Source organism: Vombatus ursinus, unplaced genomic scaffold, assembly GCF_900497805.2.
Source record: "Vombatus ursinus unplaced genomic scaffold, bare-nosed wombat genome assembly UNPS02001419.1, whole genome shotgun sequence".
NCBI lineage: Eukaryota > Metazoa > Chordata > Mammalia > Diprotodontia > Vombatidae > Vombatus > Vombatus ursinus.
The window spans coordinates 31,335,534-31,353,025 of NW_020941197.1; the positions used below are offsets into that span (position 1 = coordinate 31,335,534).

At 41.8% G+C, this 17,492-nt stretch overlaps 1 protein-coding gene across 1 annotated transcript in view; it reads right to left on the bottom strand.

The window, feature by feature from the left end:
• Positions 1–851: 851 nt before the first annotated feature.
• Positions 852–17,492, bottom strand: part of GPR156 (G protein-coupled receptor 156) — an 80,215-nt gene continuing 63,574 nt past the window's right edge. Inside the window, exons 8-9 of the mRNA XM_027868426.1 lie at positions 12,195–12,353; positions 852–2,543 (exon numbers count right to left, since the gene is read on the bottom strand). Coding sequence (XP_027724227.1) covers positions 1,221–2,543; positions 12,195–12,353 — 1,482 coding nt within the window. The 3' untranslated portion in view covers positions 852–1,220. The remainder of the gene's footprint in view (positions 2,544–12,194; positions 12,354–17,492) is intronic.

Here is a 17,492-nt window from a genome sequence, read left to right on the forward strand (position 1 = left end):
TGGAAGCTATGTAGTCTAAGCCAGACTTGAACAGGAGTACCTTCTATGACATACCAAACAAATGGTAAAACAGCCTCCAGTGAAAGACTTTCAGGAGTGGGGAAGAATCTGTCACCTCCCGAGGCAGCCCATTTCACTTGAGGACAGCCCTAATTATCAGTAACATTTTCCTTCCACTAAACCAAAGTCTCTCTCTTTATCTTCCACCCACTGCCCCTAGGTCTTCCTTCTGGGGCCAGGTAGAACACGTCTAATTCCTCTTGCAATGATGGCCAATTTGAATAATACTTGAAGACACTGATTATAGTTTCCGTGTCTTTTCTGGTTAATCAGCATCCCACCTCCCATTTTCCTACAAAGGAATATGAGTGAGATCAGTATGGTCTTCAATAGCACCAAAATGATTTCTATTAGCCCTGCACTAAAATCAATTCCTTTTTCAGAGATGGGAATGATTGGGATAGAGGACATTGCTTGGGCCTATGCACTTATTCTGAAAATAGAACCCATTCTGACCAAAGTATCAACTTCAGGTGCCATAGGCGCTGAACTGGCTCCATAGATCATGCATCCATTCATCCATTCATTTGATAAGTATTCATCAAGCACCAAAGAGTTCAGTGCAACCAGTATAGTTCCAACACAAACTCTGTACTCACACATACATTTTACCCGAGGATCTCAAAGCACCTTATAGAACCATAGAGTCACAGAGTGGAAGGGGATCTCATGAAATTTGTTACATACCTCAGAAGGAAGCCCCCCCTTTTTTTACAGCATCTCCAACAAGTGGGGATTCAGCTTCTGTTCACTAAGCTCTTGGAATGGGGAACTCATCCCTCTGTCCCCTCCCCCAGGCTTCACATTCTATCCTGGGATAACTTTAGTTGTTAAGAAGTTTTTCTTTATAAGGCTGAGCTAAAGTTTGCTTCTCAGAAGCTTAATGGTTTTGCAGACATCCCATCAGGGAGTATCATTGAACCCCTATGAGGTAGTGACAAGGCAGGTAACAGCATTATAATTTCTAAATGGAGAGACTGAATCACAAAGAGAAGAAATGACTTGACCAAGGTCACACAGTAAGTTGGTCATGAACAGAACAGTTGCTTAATAAATACTTGCTGAATGAACTTAGATCCATTCCCTTGGAGTCAAAAGCTTCTCCATAGACCTCTGAGGGCATCATCATATCCTTCTAAATAGACTGGCTCCACTGTTTTTTATACCAATGTGGGTTTCAAGTCCTCTCTGAAGTTCACAATGGGGTGGGACCTGGCATACAGTTTGGCCCAGTGGGCTGTGCCCTGTGGCGGTTCAGGATCATTCTCAGAGGAACTACTGTCACCGGAGTCGCTGGAACTCTGGAAGCAGATGTCACAGTAAGGCCGATGGCAGCGGCAGAATGGTTCATCAGAGCTGCTGGATTCAGAGTCGCCATAGTCACACAGGGAAGGCAGGGCTGGCCAGCCCATACCACTGAGCTGTGGTCTCTCCAGCCGGAGGAGATTTGACGGGTCACTGGAAAGGAGAGAGGCAACTTGATTTTCTACAGAAGCAGAGCAGGACGACTGGTTTGGAAATCCATCTCTTACTCTTATTCTGGTTCTGGGATCCTCAGACTGGCTCTGCCTGTTCTCAGCCTGGGGACTCAGACTACCATGGGCTGGAGTGAGCAGGGAAGGTCTCCGTGAAAGGAACTTTTGTCCTTCAGGATCCCCAGCCTGGAGTTCCTGGTTGAACCTGTTCTCCCTCTGAACCTTCAGCCCAGTCTGTGTCCTAGAAACTGTCTTGTTCATTAGGCACCATGTTTGTGAAGGCACAGACCCTGGGAAATGCATGGAGGCTCTCTGGGCTGCCCGTCTCCTTCTCACCATATATGGGCTAATGCCCATGTCGTTAGAGGGAGACCTCTTTTGGGGACTGTGGGCAGCACTGTCCTCTTGGTACACCCTGGGGCTGAGGCAATGGGGACCACTGGGAGGACAAGAAGGGTAAGTTACTTTGCCCAGACTCAGTTCTTGTAAGACCTCTTGAAGCATCTCACTGCTCACATAATTAATCTTTGATGGCTGCTCTTGGGGCGCCGGCTTCTGTCTCTGAGGAATGCTGGCTTTGGGATCTGGTATAAGATTCTGGCTTGGGGATGTCAGCCCCTGGTCTTCTGCTTTCGGACTGCCACTCTGGGAAGTCTGAGGCTTCTGGGTATTTTCTAAGCGTAAATGGTTAGATGTGTCTTCTGAGTCAGAACTCTGCTCCTGGTGTTGTGGGGAAGAGTTTTGGGCCTTGACATGATCCTTAAGGCTCTGTAAACTAGTAAAGAGGGCTGGAAAGACAGGGCAGGGCTCCCCAGCAGAATCTGAAGGACTATTGAAGAGACCTTCAGCTGCCACACCCCCGTGGACAGAGGCTTCGCTGGGGCTAGCCCTGCCCTGAGCAAGGCTGGGAGTGGCAGCTCCGTTAGGGTGATCTCCTGACATCAGTCTCATCAGTTTCTCCTTTGCATTCTTCACTTGCTCCTGTAGGCTTTCAATCACAGCATTTTTCTGTAAAAATCAAAGTCAAATTGTCAATGAGAGGGGGAGAAAGGAGAGAGGGAGAGAGACAGAGAGACAGAGAGACAGAAAGAGACACACACACACACACACACACAGAGCATTGAGCATTCTCACAGTGCCTTTATTTCTGGGATTAATGTCTTATCTTTCTTATAATTTGAGAGCTTAATGAGCTACATTCTCAATGGAATGAGCTACATTACATTGAAAAGCTACATTTGAGAGCTACATTCTTAGATCTAGAGGTGGAAGGGATCTTGGAGGAAGTTAAGTGACTTGCCCAAAATCACACAGGTAGTAAACACCTGATGTTTACTGACTCCAGAGTGGACTTCTTTTTTAACTGAGCACTAAATTCCACCAGGTCAGGCCATATTTTTTTAAATCTAAGTAACCTATAGAGAAACCTCTGGCAACTCCAAAAAATCAGTCCCCACAAGAGAGTTCTTAGTCTATTTTTATCTAGCTATAGACTTTCTTCATTCTGGCAAAATTGGCCCATTTGATGGACTTCACTTAAAACCTTCCATTTCTTTTTTAAATTTTTCATTTTTTTCAATGAACAAAAATCAATTTTCTCTCCCTCCCACCACTCCACCCCCCTCATATTTGGAAAAAGAAAAAAAAAGGAAACCCTTGTAACAAATAGACATAGTCATGTAAAACAAATTCCCACATTGAACATGTTCAAAAATATAGGCCTCATTCTACATTCTGTGGCCAGCAGAGGTCAGGAGGTGGGTAGCCTGCTTCACCATTGGTACTATGGAATCACTGGTGGAATCACCTCTCTATACCTTTTCCCAATCTTCAGAATGCACTCCTTCCTTATCTCTACCTCTTAGAATCCCTTCAAGGTTCAAAAGCCACATCCTACAACAAGCCTTTCTTGATTCCCTTAGTTTTAGGTCTTTCCCCCCGAAATTACTTTGTATTTATCTTAGTATATGTTATTCCCCTGTCCTCTCAGGATAAAAAAAAAGGAGGAAAATGACTCATACAAACAAGTTCATCCTGTGAATTAGTGGCATGACATAAAAGCTACTTGAGGCCTGGGACGGTTTCATTTTTGTCTTTGTATTTGCAGTAACTATAAGCATAGCACCTATAACATAGTAGGTACTTAATAATGCTTATTGAATTGAATTCTAAAAAAGGTTACATGAATTTATTCTCATCTACTAAAATAATTATTCTTAAAAACTCTATTCTTGTTACTTTTGAGGTTTAAGTATCTTAAATTAAAACCCTGTAGAGGTTTTAGATTATATGAAGAATCTTTTTTACAAAATTATTTAAAAATCTGATCTCTAAATTTTTTAAATGATTTTTATTCTGCCTGAAAGCAATATGACTCTTTTTCTATGCCATATAGGAATCAATTTCCTATTTCCCTTTTCGGAGCCTCAGTTTCTTCCCCCTTATAGGGGAGCCTTCTTAATGACTAGATGCTCCTAGTAGATGAGAGAATCTAGCTCTTAATCCTATGACCACTAAAGTGTTTTTCAGCTAATATTCTTTGGATCTACTCTTCCGGGTTACTTCTGCCTGCAAGTCCAGGCTCATTCCAATGTATCAAGCCCCAAATGAAGATGGGCAGAATCTAGAGATTAGTAATGTCCTATGCGGCATCATCAACAGGGCTTAGTTATTGAGGAGAAGCAGAGGTAGAGGTGGGTTGTCACTGCTTCCTTCCTCCTTCTGAGAAGGTAGGCATATCCCTCTTATTACCAGGCAATTTCTGGAATGCCTGCTGGGGCAGGCTGGGTGAGTCACACTTTCTCAGAAGAAAGAATCTGAGGAACATCCTCATGGAAATAGGTGAAGGGAGGAGCAAAGGATATGTCCCATTGAACAACACAGAAATGCAAGAGAGATGATACATGTGGAAAGAAGGAAACCTGAGCTAGGGATGGTGCTTTCATAATCTCTGATCCAAATAGATATAACTTGAGCAAGGGGAGGGAGGACGTGCTCTCGGTGGGACAGGCTGAACCTAGTCAGGCCTCTGTGATGTCATCAGAAAAGGTTCTAATTTGACTCCTGCCCCTGATTCACAGTATGACGCTGTTTGGGCAAGTTGCCTTCCCTCTTTTGAAAAATAATTTGAAAATTAAAAGAAATCTGTTTTCTCCCTACCCCCATTCCATTGAAAAGAAAAAGAAAAGCAAAATCCTTGTACTGTCACAAATATGCATAGTCAAACAAAACAAAACAAAAAGCTCTGGTCCTCAGTTTCCTCATCTGTAAAATGGAGGAAGATTGGAAAGTCTTATGGTTTAGCCATTAACTGACAAAAGCATTCATATTTTCCTTCACAGTGACCTGGTAAATGAAGAGCAAGGTTGGATATGTTAGTTGGGCAATGGTTGGGAATGTTGGCCGTTATTGAGCAGTAACTGATAGATTTTATATAGCTAAGGTTTACAAAGTTACCTGTGTGTTATCTGACTGGATTCTCATGAGAACCTGTAAAGTCGGTGCTATTATTGATAATAAAATTAAAATTGAGCAACATCAAATATCTTTCCCAGGGTCATATAGCTAGTGAATGTCCAAGGCAGGAGTTGATCTCTGGTCTTCCTAACTCAAGACTTGTGCTATCTACCTTCTACCACCTAGCTGCCATTTGACGACGGGGGTAAGCCTAAGGAGGGTTATTTGGGTTTTTTGTTTTTTTTTGTTTTTTACCCAGTCATATTTATTGGAGCAACACAGAAGTTATGAGGTAAGTATTTTCTGAGAACAATAGCTCATCCTCAGATGTTCCCATTTTTAAAAGTTTATAATACTACATAATGAGTTGACATGTTTGCAATGACTTACTAAGATGTAGTGTAGATTTTTGCCACTTGACAGGAGGAGGCTCTTGAAAGATTCAGTAGTTCGAGTAGGTAACATATTTCTTTTTTTTCTCTTATTTTTCAAAAAATTTTAATAGTATTTTATCCTTTCTTTTCCCCCAGTTACATGTCAAGAAAATTTTTAGCATTCAGTTTTACAAGATTTTGAGTTCTGAATTTTTCTCCCACCTTCCCTGGGGAAGATTATTTGGTTGGAAGACCAAGAGGCATTACGTAAGGATAAAAATGTGGGCCAGTAGAGTGTTATTGGCAATTATGTTGCATCTGCTTTGTGCATGGCATTATACAGACGTGCTGCCTTCTTCCCTAGATTGTATGCTCTTCAAAGGCAAGGACTATTTCACTTTTGTCTTTGTATCTCCCAGTTCCTAGCATACAACAGGGGCTTATTAAGATACAGTGATAGGGGAAGCTAGGTGGTACAGCAGATAGAGCACAGGCCCTGGAGTCAGGAGGACTTGAGTTCAAATCCAACCTCAGACACTTACTAGCTATGTGACCTAGGGCAAGTCACTTAACCCTGACTGTCTCCAGAAAGAAAGCTTTAAAAAAAAAAAAGATAGAGCAATAGTTCCTGAACAGATTTTACAGGTGAGTAGAGAGAAGAAGACTGACCTTTCCTATTCCTGTGGGCACTATTGTGATAATGAACCATTAGACTTTGGGTCCAACAATGACAGGGATTTATATTCATATATGACACAATATTTGTACCATGTGTCAGGGACACCAGAGGTCATCCAACTATGGCTAGTGGGCCTGTTTTTTGTAAGACAGGGACTAAAAATTTTTTTTCATTTTTAAGTAAAATTTTATCATATTTTAAAATACACAAACCACTCTTATAATGGGCCACGAAAAAACAGGCAGCAGGTGGGATTTGACTCCCAACTGTAGTTTGTCAACCCATTTTTTAGAAGGACAAAAACTGAAATGCTAAGGAAAGATGCCAACATTCAAATCCTGGTTATGCCTCTTATCACCTGTGTGACCCTGGGCAAGTCACTCCATTTCTCTGGGCCTCTTTTTTTTCCTTCTTTGTAAAAGAAGGGGGTTGGTGATGATCCCTACAATCCCTTACAATTCTAAATCTAGGCTTTGTGAGTGGCTTGGATGTGAAAGGGATAAGCCAGTGGTGGGGAACCTGGGACTTGGAGGCCATATGTGGCCTTGAGGATGTAAAGTTTGGATTCAGTCAAAGTGCCACACCTGAGGGCCTAGAGGGCCACATGTGGCTTTGAGGCTGCAGGCTCCCCATCCCTGGGATAAGCCATATGTAGAGCTTGCCTTTGGCCCATACCTAGTTTGCATGAATTGAGTGCAGGGAAATGAGGTGTTTAAGGCATCAGTGACTAGTTAGAACAGACAAACAGAAGCCAACTTGGGCCATAGTGCTGGAGTGGGAAGGTGGTAGGGGAGGCTCATGCTTCTACCGGAAGCACCTCTGGCTGAGCTCCTCACTGTAAGAGGCCACTCCAACCCCACTGAATAGACTCTCAAATCCGTTCTTCCTTCATCTCCCGAGACAGTGCTTTTCATTTATAAGCATGAAGGCAGGGTTTTTTTTCCTGTTTCTTCCTGTTAGGGCTATTAAGGATCTGGATAATCCTGCTCTGTTTGTTCAGTTTCCTTATCAAAAACAGATACTACAGTGAAGGTCCGGGTCACAGGGGAGCTGATGGTGTATCAGACAGAAGGAGCCCCTACCTACTGAAGGCCCACATTTCTTCCTTTCACCCCCTCAGGCAATAAGATCTTGGGTGTTGTCAGGTGAGTGAGAATGACTCAGGCTCAGTTAAGGGCAGTGTGGGTGAGTAATAGGATGTATTCAACTCAAGGTAACTGTTCTGTACAGTACCAGTCTTTCTTCTACTTGGATGTCTAAGTAAAGGCAGCCCCACCCTTTCTACCAAAGCTGTCCCTTTCTTGAGTGGAAAGCAGACACTGAAGAAGACAGGCAGTATGGGCTAGTGGATAGGGCACTAGCCTTGGCAGAGTTCAAATTCTACTTTAGATATTTGTTAGCTACGGTAAGACTTGGCCAAGTCACTGAACCTTTCTCAGCCTCAGTTTCCTCATCTGTAATACAGGGATAATAATAGCATCTAACTCACAAGGCTATTGTGAGGCTCAAATTAGACATTTGTAAAGCCGTTTGCAAACCTTAAAGCTCTAGAAACACTGGTTTGTTGTTGTTCAGTCATTTCAGTTGTGTCCAACTCTTTGTGACCCCATTTGGGGTTTTCTTGGCAAAGATTCTGGAGTGGTTTGCCATTCCTTCTCCAGCTCATTTGACAGATGAGGAAACTGAGGCAAACAGACTTAAGTGACTTGTCCAGGGTCACCCGGCTAGGAAGTTTCTGAGGCCAGATTTGAACTCAGGAAGATAAGTCTTCCTGATTCTAGGCCCAGCACTCTATCCCTGTATCACCTAGTTGTCCCCATACATGCTAGCTACTACTACTTAATCTCCCCATGCCTCAATTTTCTTTTCTATAAAATCAGAGAATTGGACTCAATGGTGTCTCAGGTCTCTATCACTTTTAAATTTATGATGCAAAGTCCCTCTTACAAATGTAATAGTCTGACCTTCAAGAGGAAATTTCAACTATACAATGTTGGTAAGAGGGTCTGGGGGTGACAATCAGCTTACAAGGCTAGTGAATAGTTGGGTGGTTGGTTCCTTTAAAAAGGCTTCCCTTATCTCCCCCTCAAACCACTTGGAATACAGGACAATAGTATAAACATGGAGCAGGGTAAAGATGATCTTCCCTTAACCCAAGCACCCCAAAGTGATTGATGGCTGATTTAATAATGTCAAACTAAACAATACATCTCTGTCACTAAGTAAAGAAAGAGGGGCTGTGCTATCACCAAGACTCTATACTAATTAGAGGCACAAGGTCAGGAGCTGCCGTTTTGAGACCAAAATCTGACCTACTTTAGGCAGCTGTCTTTGGCTGAGCCTTATTCATCTCTGTTTTCTGCACATCCCTATAATTGGAAGGAAAATCTCCACAGGCCTGTCTCATAATGTAAAGTCAACCAGGAAAAGAGGAAATCCCCTTCTGTTTAGGCAGTGCCAAGAGAGAAAAAAAGGAATGAATGAGCTTCCTCTACTGGTTACTGCAAGAGTAACTTCTGCCCTGGGAGCATTCTCACCATCAGGAAGTATGCAGACCCAGGGAGCCAGCCCAAGAAACCCTGATTTCTTCCACATATGTAGCTCTGTGCTGGGGGAGTAGAGCCAAGGTCAACTGGGAAAGCTAGGAGTGAGAAGAAGGTGTGACTTTCAACTTTGTGATAGAGTCCTTGAAAGAGGCAGAAGACAGTCCAAGACATTAAAATAACACATTCATACAAAAGGTAGGGCAGCTAGGTGGCACCATAGTGCACAGAGCACCTGGGTCTGGATTCAGGAAGACACATCTTCCTGAGTTCAAATCTGGCCTCAGGCACTTACTACCTGGGCAAGTTACTTAACTCTGTTTGCCTCAGTTTCCTCATCTGTAAAAAGAACTGGAGAAGGAAATGGCAAACCACTCCAGTATCTTTGCCAAAAAAACAAAAACCCAAACCCAAATGCGGTCATGAAGAGTAGGACACAACTGAAATGACTGAATAACAACAAAAGCAATGAAAGGTAGGGTGATGTAGGGGATAGAACACTGGGCTTAGAATCAGGAAGACATGAATTCAAATCCCACCTCAGGTACTTCCTAGCTGTGTGACCCTGGGTAAGTCACATAACTTCTTGGTGCCTCACTTTCCTCATCTTTAAATTGAAGGGATTAGAGTTGATGTCCTCTGAGGTCCCTTCCAGTCCTAAATCTACAATCTTATATAGTCCTTTAAAATTGCCAAAATGTTGCCTCATATGTGTCTCCCAACATGCCCAAGAGGTAGGTACTGAAGCTATTTATTATCCCAATTTTGTAGATTAAGAAACTAGGACTCAAAGAATTTATGTGACTTGTCTAAGATCACCCAGCTGCACTGGAGGACATTAAACCTGCAAAGCATTCAAGATCAACCTTGCCCTAGATTACATATGAGTCAGGGAACAGTCAGGCTGATGTGCATATGCGTTAAGGGGAGAGAGAATTAAGGGCAATTATTTTTACCCAATGGGTTTACAAGTCAGGAATGCTAGAATCTGTTATAGCCCCAAGAATTAGGCAGGGACTAGAGACCACCCCTTGGAAATGACTGCTGATTTCCCTGATCTGAGCCCATAGCGTGTCTCCCAGGGGTCTGGCAAATCCCCAAGGCACACAGGCTGTGGTTGGAAGGCACACCCCGCCCGAGGCCCTGCAAACCTCACTGCAGACAAAAGGCTTACGCTGCATCCTCCTTTGTACCTCATCTGTGGTTCCCCTCCCCCTAACTAAACTAATGACATCTCTTTGGGCAGAAAAGATTCATTCACCTTGTGAGAAAGATGATATACCATGGCTGAAACACACACACACACACAAAAAGGATGTCACAAATTACCGCAGAGGTTAAAGACTAGGTCTGTTTGGCTGCCTGTGACATTTGCTGACTGAGAATGAAAAACATCTAGCTATTTTCCCCTCTTTTATGTGCTTACATATCGTCTCCTTTTTTTTTTTTTTAAAGATCCTGTTTGAAGTCTCCTCACTCAGTATCAAAGACCATGTATCTGTCTTTGCCAGGCTGAAAGACATCTGGCTTTGAAATAAAATCCTGAATGCTGAAGAGCTGGAAAAGAGTAGATCTTTCTGACAGAAATGGTGCTGATCTGAGCACAGGACGACATGAGAAAAGAGGGGAAGGGGATCTATGCAGCATTTCTTTGCCTTCCTTCTCTTTTAGGTTTGAAATCTATATTTTCCTAGTAATCATCATGTCAAGCTCTCAGAAAGGGAAAACTGATGCCTACTCTGGTGTCCTAACATGAAAACAAAGAACCGTGTTAATTTCCTTTTCTATTTGTAATTGTTGCCTGGACCAGATTGGTATTAAGAGTGATATCAGAAAGACTTAGATGACCTCCAAGGTCCCTTCCAGATCTAAATCTATGATCCTATAATATTAGAGCAGCGAGGTGACCTAATGGATACTGCCTGGAGTCAGGAGGACTCATCTTCCTGAGTTCACATCTGGCCTCAGATACTTCCTAGGTGGGCAAGTCACCTGACTCTGTTTGCCTCCTTTCCCTCATCTTTCAAATGAGCTAGAGAAGAAAATAGCAAACCACTCCAGTATCTTGGTCAAGAAAACTCGTGAAGAGTTAATGTGGCTGATGACCACAACAACGAACAACAACAACAACAACATGATATCAGCATAATAAAAGCTCCCCTCTTCACTTCCCTGCTCCCAGGAAGTATGATCAGTCTCCATTTCTAGAGGCCACATGGAAACTTGGGAGGGGCCAGCTTCCCGTTATGTATGATTATCTCTGAGGAGCTTACAGTGGGAGAGGAGAGTTCCCTAATTGGCTGCTGAGTTGAAACCCAGAGCTTTTCAAATTCACAAGGCTCAATTCATGGACTTGTCCATACTGGGATAGTCATTTGCCTAAGATCAGGAGAGAACAAATACAGGAGGGGCAAAGGCATCCAGGGGCTCCAGGACAGCATGCCTTGCTGAGTTCCTGGTCCGTGGGGGGAATGGTGGTAGGCTCCCCATGAGATGAGGCAAGGAAGGACCCAAGTTTCATAGTGCCATCTGGAGAGTAAAAGCTGAGAACACAGCCGGAAAGGGAAAAAAAGACAGAGACAGGATAATCCCTTTAGTATGTCTACCGAGTCATCAGCTCCTCTGACTCAGCAGCCAATTACCGAATTCTTTGTCCTCTCCCATTGCAAGCCCCTCAATGAGGAGTCATAAACAGCTGGAAGCTGCCCCCACCCTTATCCCAAAAGCTTCCATGTGAACACCAGGAAGGCAACTGAGCATGCTTAAAGGGGGAGAGGGAGAGAGGCAGAAAGAAGGGCTCCGCTCTGCTATAATTATATTATTTTATGACTTTAACCATTGAACAAAAAAAACTAATCACATTGCTACTTGGAAAAGCCACGCATCCTATTACAAATAGCACACACTCAAAAAAAATGTGCTTATTCATGTACTCTACTAGAAATACAAAACACTATAATGAAAAAATTCAACTTTTAAAATTAATTTGAAAAATTTTTAAATTAAAACAATCACCACCAAACCCTTTAATTTAATTCAGCTAGTGTAAAAAGTCACAGTGAGTTCCCTTCCATCAGCCTCTGCTCCTTTCTAATATACCTGATGCTGACCTCACTATGTTATGTAATGCTGACACAGCCTGAGAAAAGTAACACTTGGACTCTTAAATAGATATCCAGGCTTGATTGGAGCATTGCCAATGTCTGGCCAAAAGGGAAAAGATTCTAGTGGGTTTCTTGGCCTCCTCCCTCATTCTGATCTAACATGACTGCAGAAGACCCTGTTTAGTTTTCCTTTCCCCCCTACCTGGATCCAAGGCTAGTGTTATAAGTGGTATCAGAGAGGCATCAACCAAGGAACGAAAGGTTAATCTTGTCATTACTCTTGATAAAGTCAGTGATTAAAAAAAAAAACAAAAACAAAACCCACATCTCTTTGAGTCACTATATCTTTGGTGTTGATTTTTTGTAGAAATCGAGGAAAAAGTGAGAAAAATTAAGAAAGGGGAGACAGACAGCACAGCAGTGTAGCCACTGATGCATCAGAAGAGAGAAGTATTTGGGGTTGCCTTTTGTTCTGATTGAGCTGCCCAGTGGGTGTAGCCCACCTCGGTCAGGAGTTTTTTCATGGAGTTCTTCTCCCCTATTAGATGGTAAATCTGCTCCTCACTATATGGGGTATAGAAGCTTTTGCTGGGGCTGTTGAAGTATTTTGCCATATGGCCAACTGTTTGGTTTTCTTCATCAAATGGCTTCCACTGCTTCAGCTGTTGGGTAAAAAAAAAACACAGACTATTTATTAAATTACACACTCAGAAACTAGTGCATGCGGGTGTGTACACAGACACACATGCACCACATTCTCTCTTATACAAACACAAATGCAATCATAGAAACAAAGCACATGGGCTCCCAGAAAACCATTCTAGTTTTGAGACATTTGGCATGTCATTATCCATTCAAAACCATGGCTCACAAGCCCACACTATTCTGTTTGTTTTTACTAGGGCAACCAGAGGACATATTAGTTTAGAGCGAAAGTCAATATGCCTTTTCCTACTGGCAACTAAAATCACTATAACTGTAACTAGGTATAAGTCCAAACATATTTTCTTCCCTTCACAATTATTTAAAAGCTAATACTTGATAACATCAAGGTTTTTTTTTTAAGTATGGAATGCTTCACAAATTTCCATGTCATTCTTGTGAATGGTACTGGAGTTATATACTCTACTGGAAATACAAAATATCATAATAAAATAATATGTGAAGGGGCCATGCAAACCTCTATATTATTCCAATTTTAGTCTATGTTCTGCCAAAGCAAAGACATCTTTTTTTTTTAAAGTCCAGGGACAGGTGCACCTATACTAGTTCTAATTCAGTCATTCATCATGGTAGGGAAATGACCTGGAATTCTTGAAGAGTATGTCAGCAGAGTACAAACTCTAGCACTGGAAGAGTTTCAAGTAAGAGTCTGGCAACAGGATGCATGTCTGCTACCCCAGGACCAGGTCAGCTAAATTTGAAGAGGCTCATCACTAAAAATGGTTGGTTACTAGGTGACAGCAACTCACAACTCCTGTCTACTAAGGCAAGAAGAGAATGCAATCTGGGTCAGTGGATGGATTACCCATACTAATGATATCATAGGTCCCTTGAATTATTAAAAGAAGGATATATGTGAAGAACATTTGTTTCTCACCAAAATAACTGAGGATACCAGTCATTAGGGAAAGATGGCGGAGGACAAAAACCTTATCATATGGTGTTGGGTGAGTGATATATCATCCCTGGGCCTCAATTTCTTCATTTGCAAAATAAGGAGGTTGGATTAGCTGGGTACTAAGGTTTGGGGTTTTTTTTTTCCACTCCAAACTGATGATCTTTCCCATTAGCCACCCACCAAATCAGAATTGATGTATTATACTATTTACAATGCATTGAATTGTTCCAGAACTGAAAGTATATTCCAAATATCAGAATATTTCCACTGCGAAATGATTCCTATTTGTATACAGTTATTTACTTCACATCTTACTAAGCAGCAACAGTATACTTGGTCCTTCTGAAAACATTCTTTGCCTGATGAATTTAAGCCGGGCTCAGGGACTATGTTTTTGCCTTTCTTTATATCTCCAGTACGTTGCTGGCACATAGTAGGTGCTTTATAAAAGCTTGTTGACAGACTGGCTGACTGACAGAGAGAAATCAACAAACACCAGTCTTTATGTTGGTTGACTACACAGGGAAATATCCCCAGAGAAGCAAATCTGGAGGAATAATCTGAAAAAATGGAGGTCTAATTAGTGTAATTCATCAATACATCAGCAAGCATTTATTAAGCACTTTTAAATGCCCGGCATTGTACTAGATGCTGAGATTTGAAGTAAAAAATGAATCAGGTCCTATCTTTAAGGAGCTGATGTTCTATAAAGGGAAGCAATAGGCACACACAAAAGTGGGTAAATATACATGGTAAATACACAATTTTTTTGCGGGGGACACTAGCAGCTGGGGCATAAGAAAAGGTCTCACGTGGGAGGTAGCACTTGGAACTGAGCTGTGTTGGGAAGTAGGGATTATAAAAGGCAGAGGTGGGGGTGGTACGGCACAGGGGCATCTGCAGAAAGTCACATACCTAGGCTGGGACTTGAGGGGCACTGTTGCCACCTGGTGGATGCCCACTAAAGAAAATGTCAAGTGAGTCCATGAACACGGAGGAGTCACTTTTGTTGTCAGGCCCGTTGGCCTACCACGCCCCTTGTCCCTGAATGTTCCTAGAACTCACTCAGAAGACTGAGGTACCCGGGGTAGATAGGAATGATATGATAAGAGAGGTTAAAGGCCCTTAACCTCATTTGTGTCCTTGACCCCTTTGTGTTTTTAAATATCAAATAAAATCTATTGGACTGCAAAGGAAACCAATTGTATTGAAATACAGTTATTAAAATATTTTTTAAAAGTTCATGGACACCAGGTGAAGAACTCCTACTTTGGATGTCCTACGGCAGCCTCATTTAGCCTGCTCCTACCTCCAAAATTTACCTGAGATGGCATACATATCCAGTAGTATGTCATACTGGTGCATTAGCCCTATGTACTGAAACGGGGACCTTGGAGGGCTCAACTGAAACAAACACTGATGAGTAGTGATTACCTTGCTGATTGACAAAAGTTATCTTTACACTCTTTAAAAACTTGTCAACAACTATTTAGTTATAAAACACATTTCTTTGGCATGCATGCCTCTTCAACAGCATCTGTCAACTGGTTTCATCAGGCCCTTCAGGCCTTCCTAATGGTCCTCTGGATTAGTCCCCAAAACTCATGGCCCTTTACTAACAGATTCTTCCAATATTACTCAACCACACCCACCTTCTGTTACAAGATTATAGCCTGAGAGCCAGAGGAGACCTCAGAGGTCATCTGGTCCAACCTCCTCATTTTGCAAATGAGCAAACTGAAAAAGAAGGAGGTTAGATGGTTTGCCCAACCAGGTGGTACGCAGTAGAGGCAGGGATTGAACACAGGTCCTTGGAAGTCAGAGCCAGTATTCTTTCCACTTTACCAAACAACTCCAGGTAGGATAACAAAAAAAGGAATCATTTATCTGATTCCCACATTAATCTTCCTTTCTATGAAATTTTATTGAAGTTTTCCCATTTGCTTGGAACAATTATTTCAAAGCTAAAAGTAGGCGACATCTACCTGTTCTTCAGTAGCCATAATTCATTATCCACAGAAGAAAGCTCTATTCAATCAAGAGTACCCTTGAGGGCCACACATAAGCAAAAGGTAAATTATGTATAACTTTAGTTTTTTTTTGAGAAAAATATGGGATGTACAATTCACAACCTTAAAATATTGAGGAGAAACATAAAACTTTATGGAAGAAGTACCACAAACACTAAAATGTACACTACAGTTAATATATGGTTAGAGGATAGAGAAAGATATAGAGACAGATGTGGGGGAAAAAACTAGAAAGAATGGTAGAAAGAAGAGAGAGGGAGATGACCAGAGGAAAAAGAGGGTAAAAGACAAAAGAAGAAAAGCCAAGATCTCTAATTTTCTCGATCCTCATTCCCAATAAGAACTCCTGTTCCTCTCCACCCCAAGAAATCAATGCCTGTTAACTACATAGATCTTTGATATTGTATTTAATACTGTATTAACAGTATTGTATTAATATTATAAACTAGCCTACAACTCATGTTTTCTTCTACATTTTAGGTGTGTATGTATCGACATCTGAATATACCTTCATGCTGTATTTTAGATAAGAGGCAGTGTGGTTTAGTGGAATAAACCCAGGACTTTTTCGATAACATGTAAGCTTCTTGAGGACAGGGATGATTTTTACTTTTTGTCATTATATCCCCAACCCCTTGCACAATGCCTGGCATATAACTGTCTGGTTGGCTTCAGAATGAAAAGATCAGGGTTCTAGTTTTGGTTATGACATTACTAGGTTTGATGATATTATTTGGGTGACCTGAGGGAAGTCATTTAACCTCTCTGGGCTTCAGTTTCCTTACCAGGAGAATGGAAATGTTGTCAGCTTTGCCCACCTCACAGGGCCGCTGTGATGATTAAACAAAATACTACATATAGAAGGGTCTTTGTAACTGAAAAGTCCTATAAAATGTGACTTTATTACTACAATCTAGAGCAAGAATTCTTAACCGAAACTCTATGAATTCGTTTTTAAAAAATATGTATTTTTGATAACTCTATTTCAATATGATTGATTTCCTTTGCAATCCTATGTATTTCATTTTATGCATTTAAAAATATTGTTCTCAGATGGTGGGGAGGAGAGGAGCATCCATAGGCTTCCCCAGACTTCCAAAGGGTTCTATCTCTCACACACACACACACACACACACACACACACACATACACACGGGGTTGAGAATTCTTGCTCTAGAGAAACACTGGGTTAATGAAGACACCAAAGTACAGACTGACCTCTGAAGAAAAAAACTCAGTAATTTTTTTATGCATTTACTTCATCTGTGCAAAGATAACCTCAGGAAAAAGGGGGAAGAAGGATAGAGAATGGGTAGGGAGACAGATGCTTGGTTGGGAGGAAGAAGATGGCTGCTATAGATAGAGTAATGAGTGTGTGGGGCAAGGGTGAGGAGCTGCCTGAAGACTTTCTAGCCAGATGTAGCCCCTGACTAATTCCATCTGTAGACCTTATTGGAAAATGGTACTCCTCTCAAATGTAACCCCAGGGTGCCCAAAGCTGTTAAGGGAAAGGCAGTTTGATATAGTGGATGCAACAGTGGATCTGGAGTTACAGTAGACTGTGATTCAAATCCTACCTCAGATATTTACTAGCTGTGTATCCCTAGCTGGGTTAGTCAAAACCTCTTTCAGCTTAAGTTTCAATAAATTGGAGATCATAATAGGACCTATGTCCCAGGGTTGTTGTGAGGAACAAATAAGAGAAAATTTGTAAGGCACTTTGCAAATCTTAAAGTGTTATGTAAATGCTAGCTTTTGTTATACTTATTATTATCATTATCATCATCATCATTAGAAAGAAAAAGCAATCACAGCTTTGGTCCAGCACCTAGCTATTATTTAAACAGCTCTGGCAATCAATTCCACTTTTGAACAGCTCTAATTTGGGAATAGGGCAGCTAGATGGCCCAGGGCATAGCTAATGGGCCTGGAGATGGGAAGACATCTTCCTGAGTTCAAATCTGGCCTCAGATTCTTACTAGCTGTGTGATCCTGGGCAAGTCCCTTAACCCTGTTTGCCTCAGTTTCCTCCTTTGTAAAAAGAGCTAGAGAAGGAAATGGTAAACCAGTCCAGTATCTTTGCCAAGAAAATCCCAAATAGGATCACGAAGAGTCAGACACAGCTGAAAATGACTGACCAAGTTGGAAAT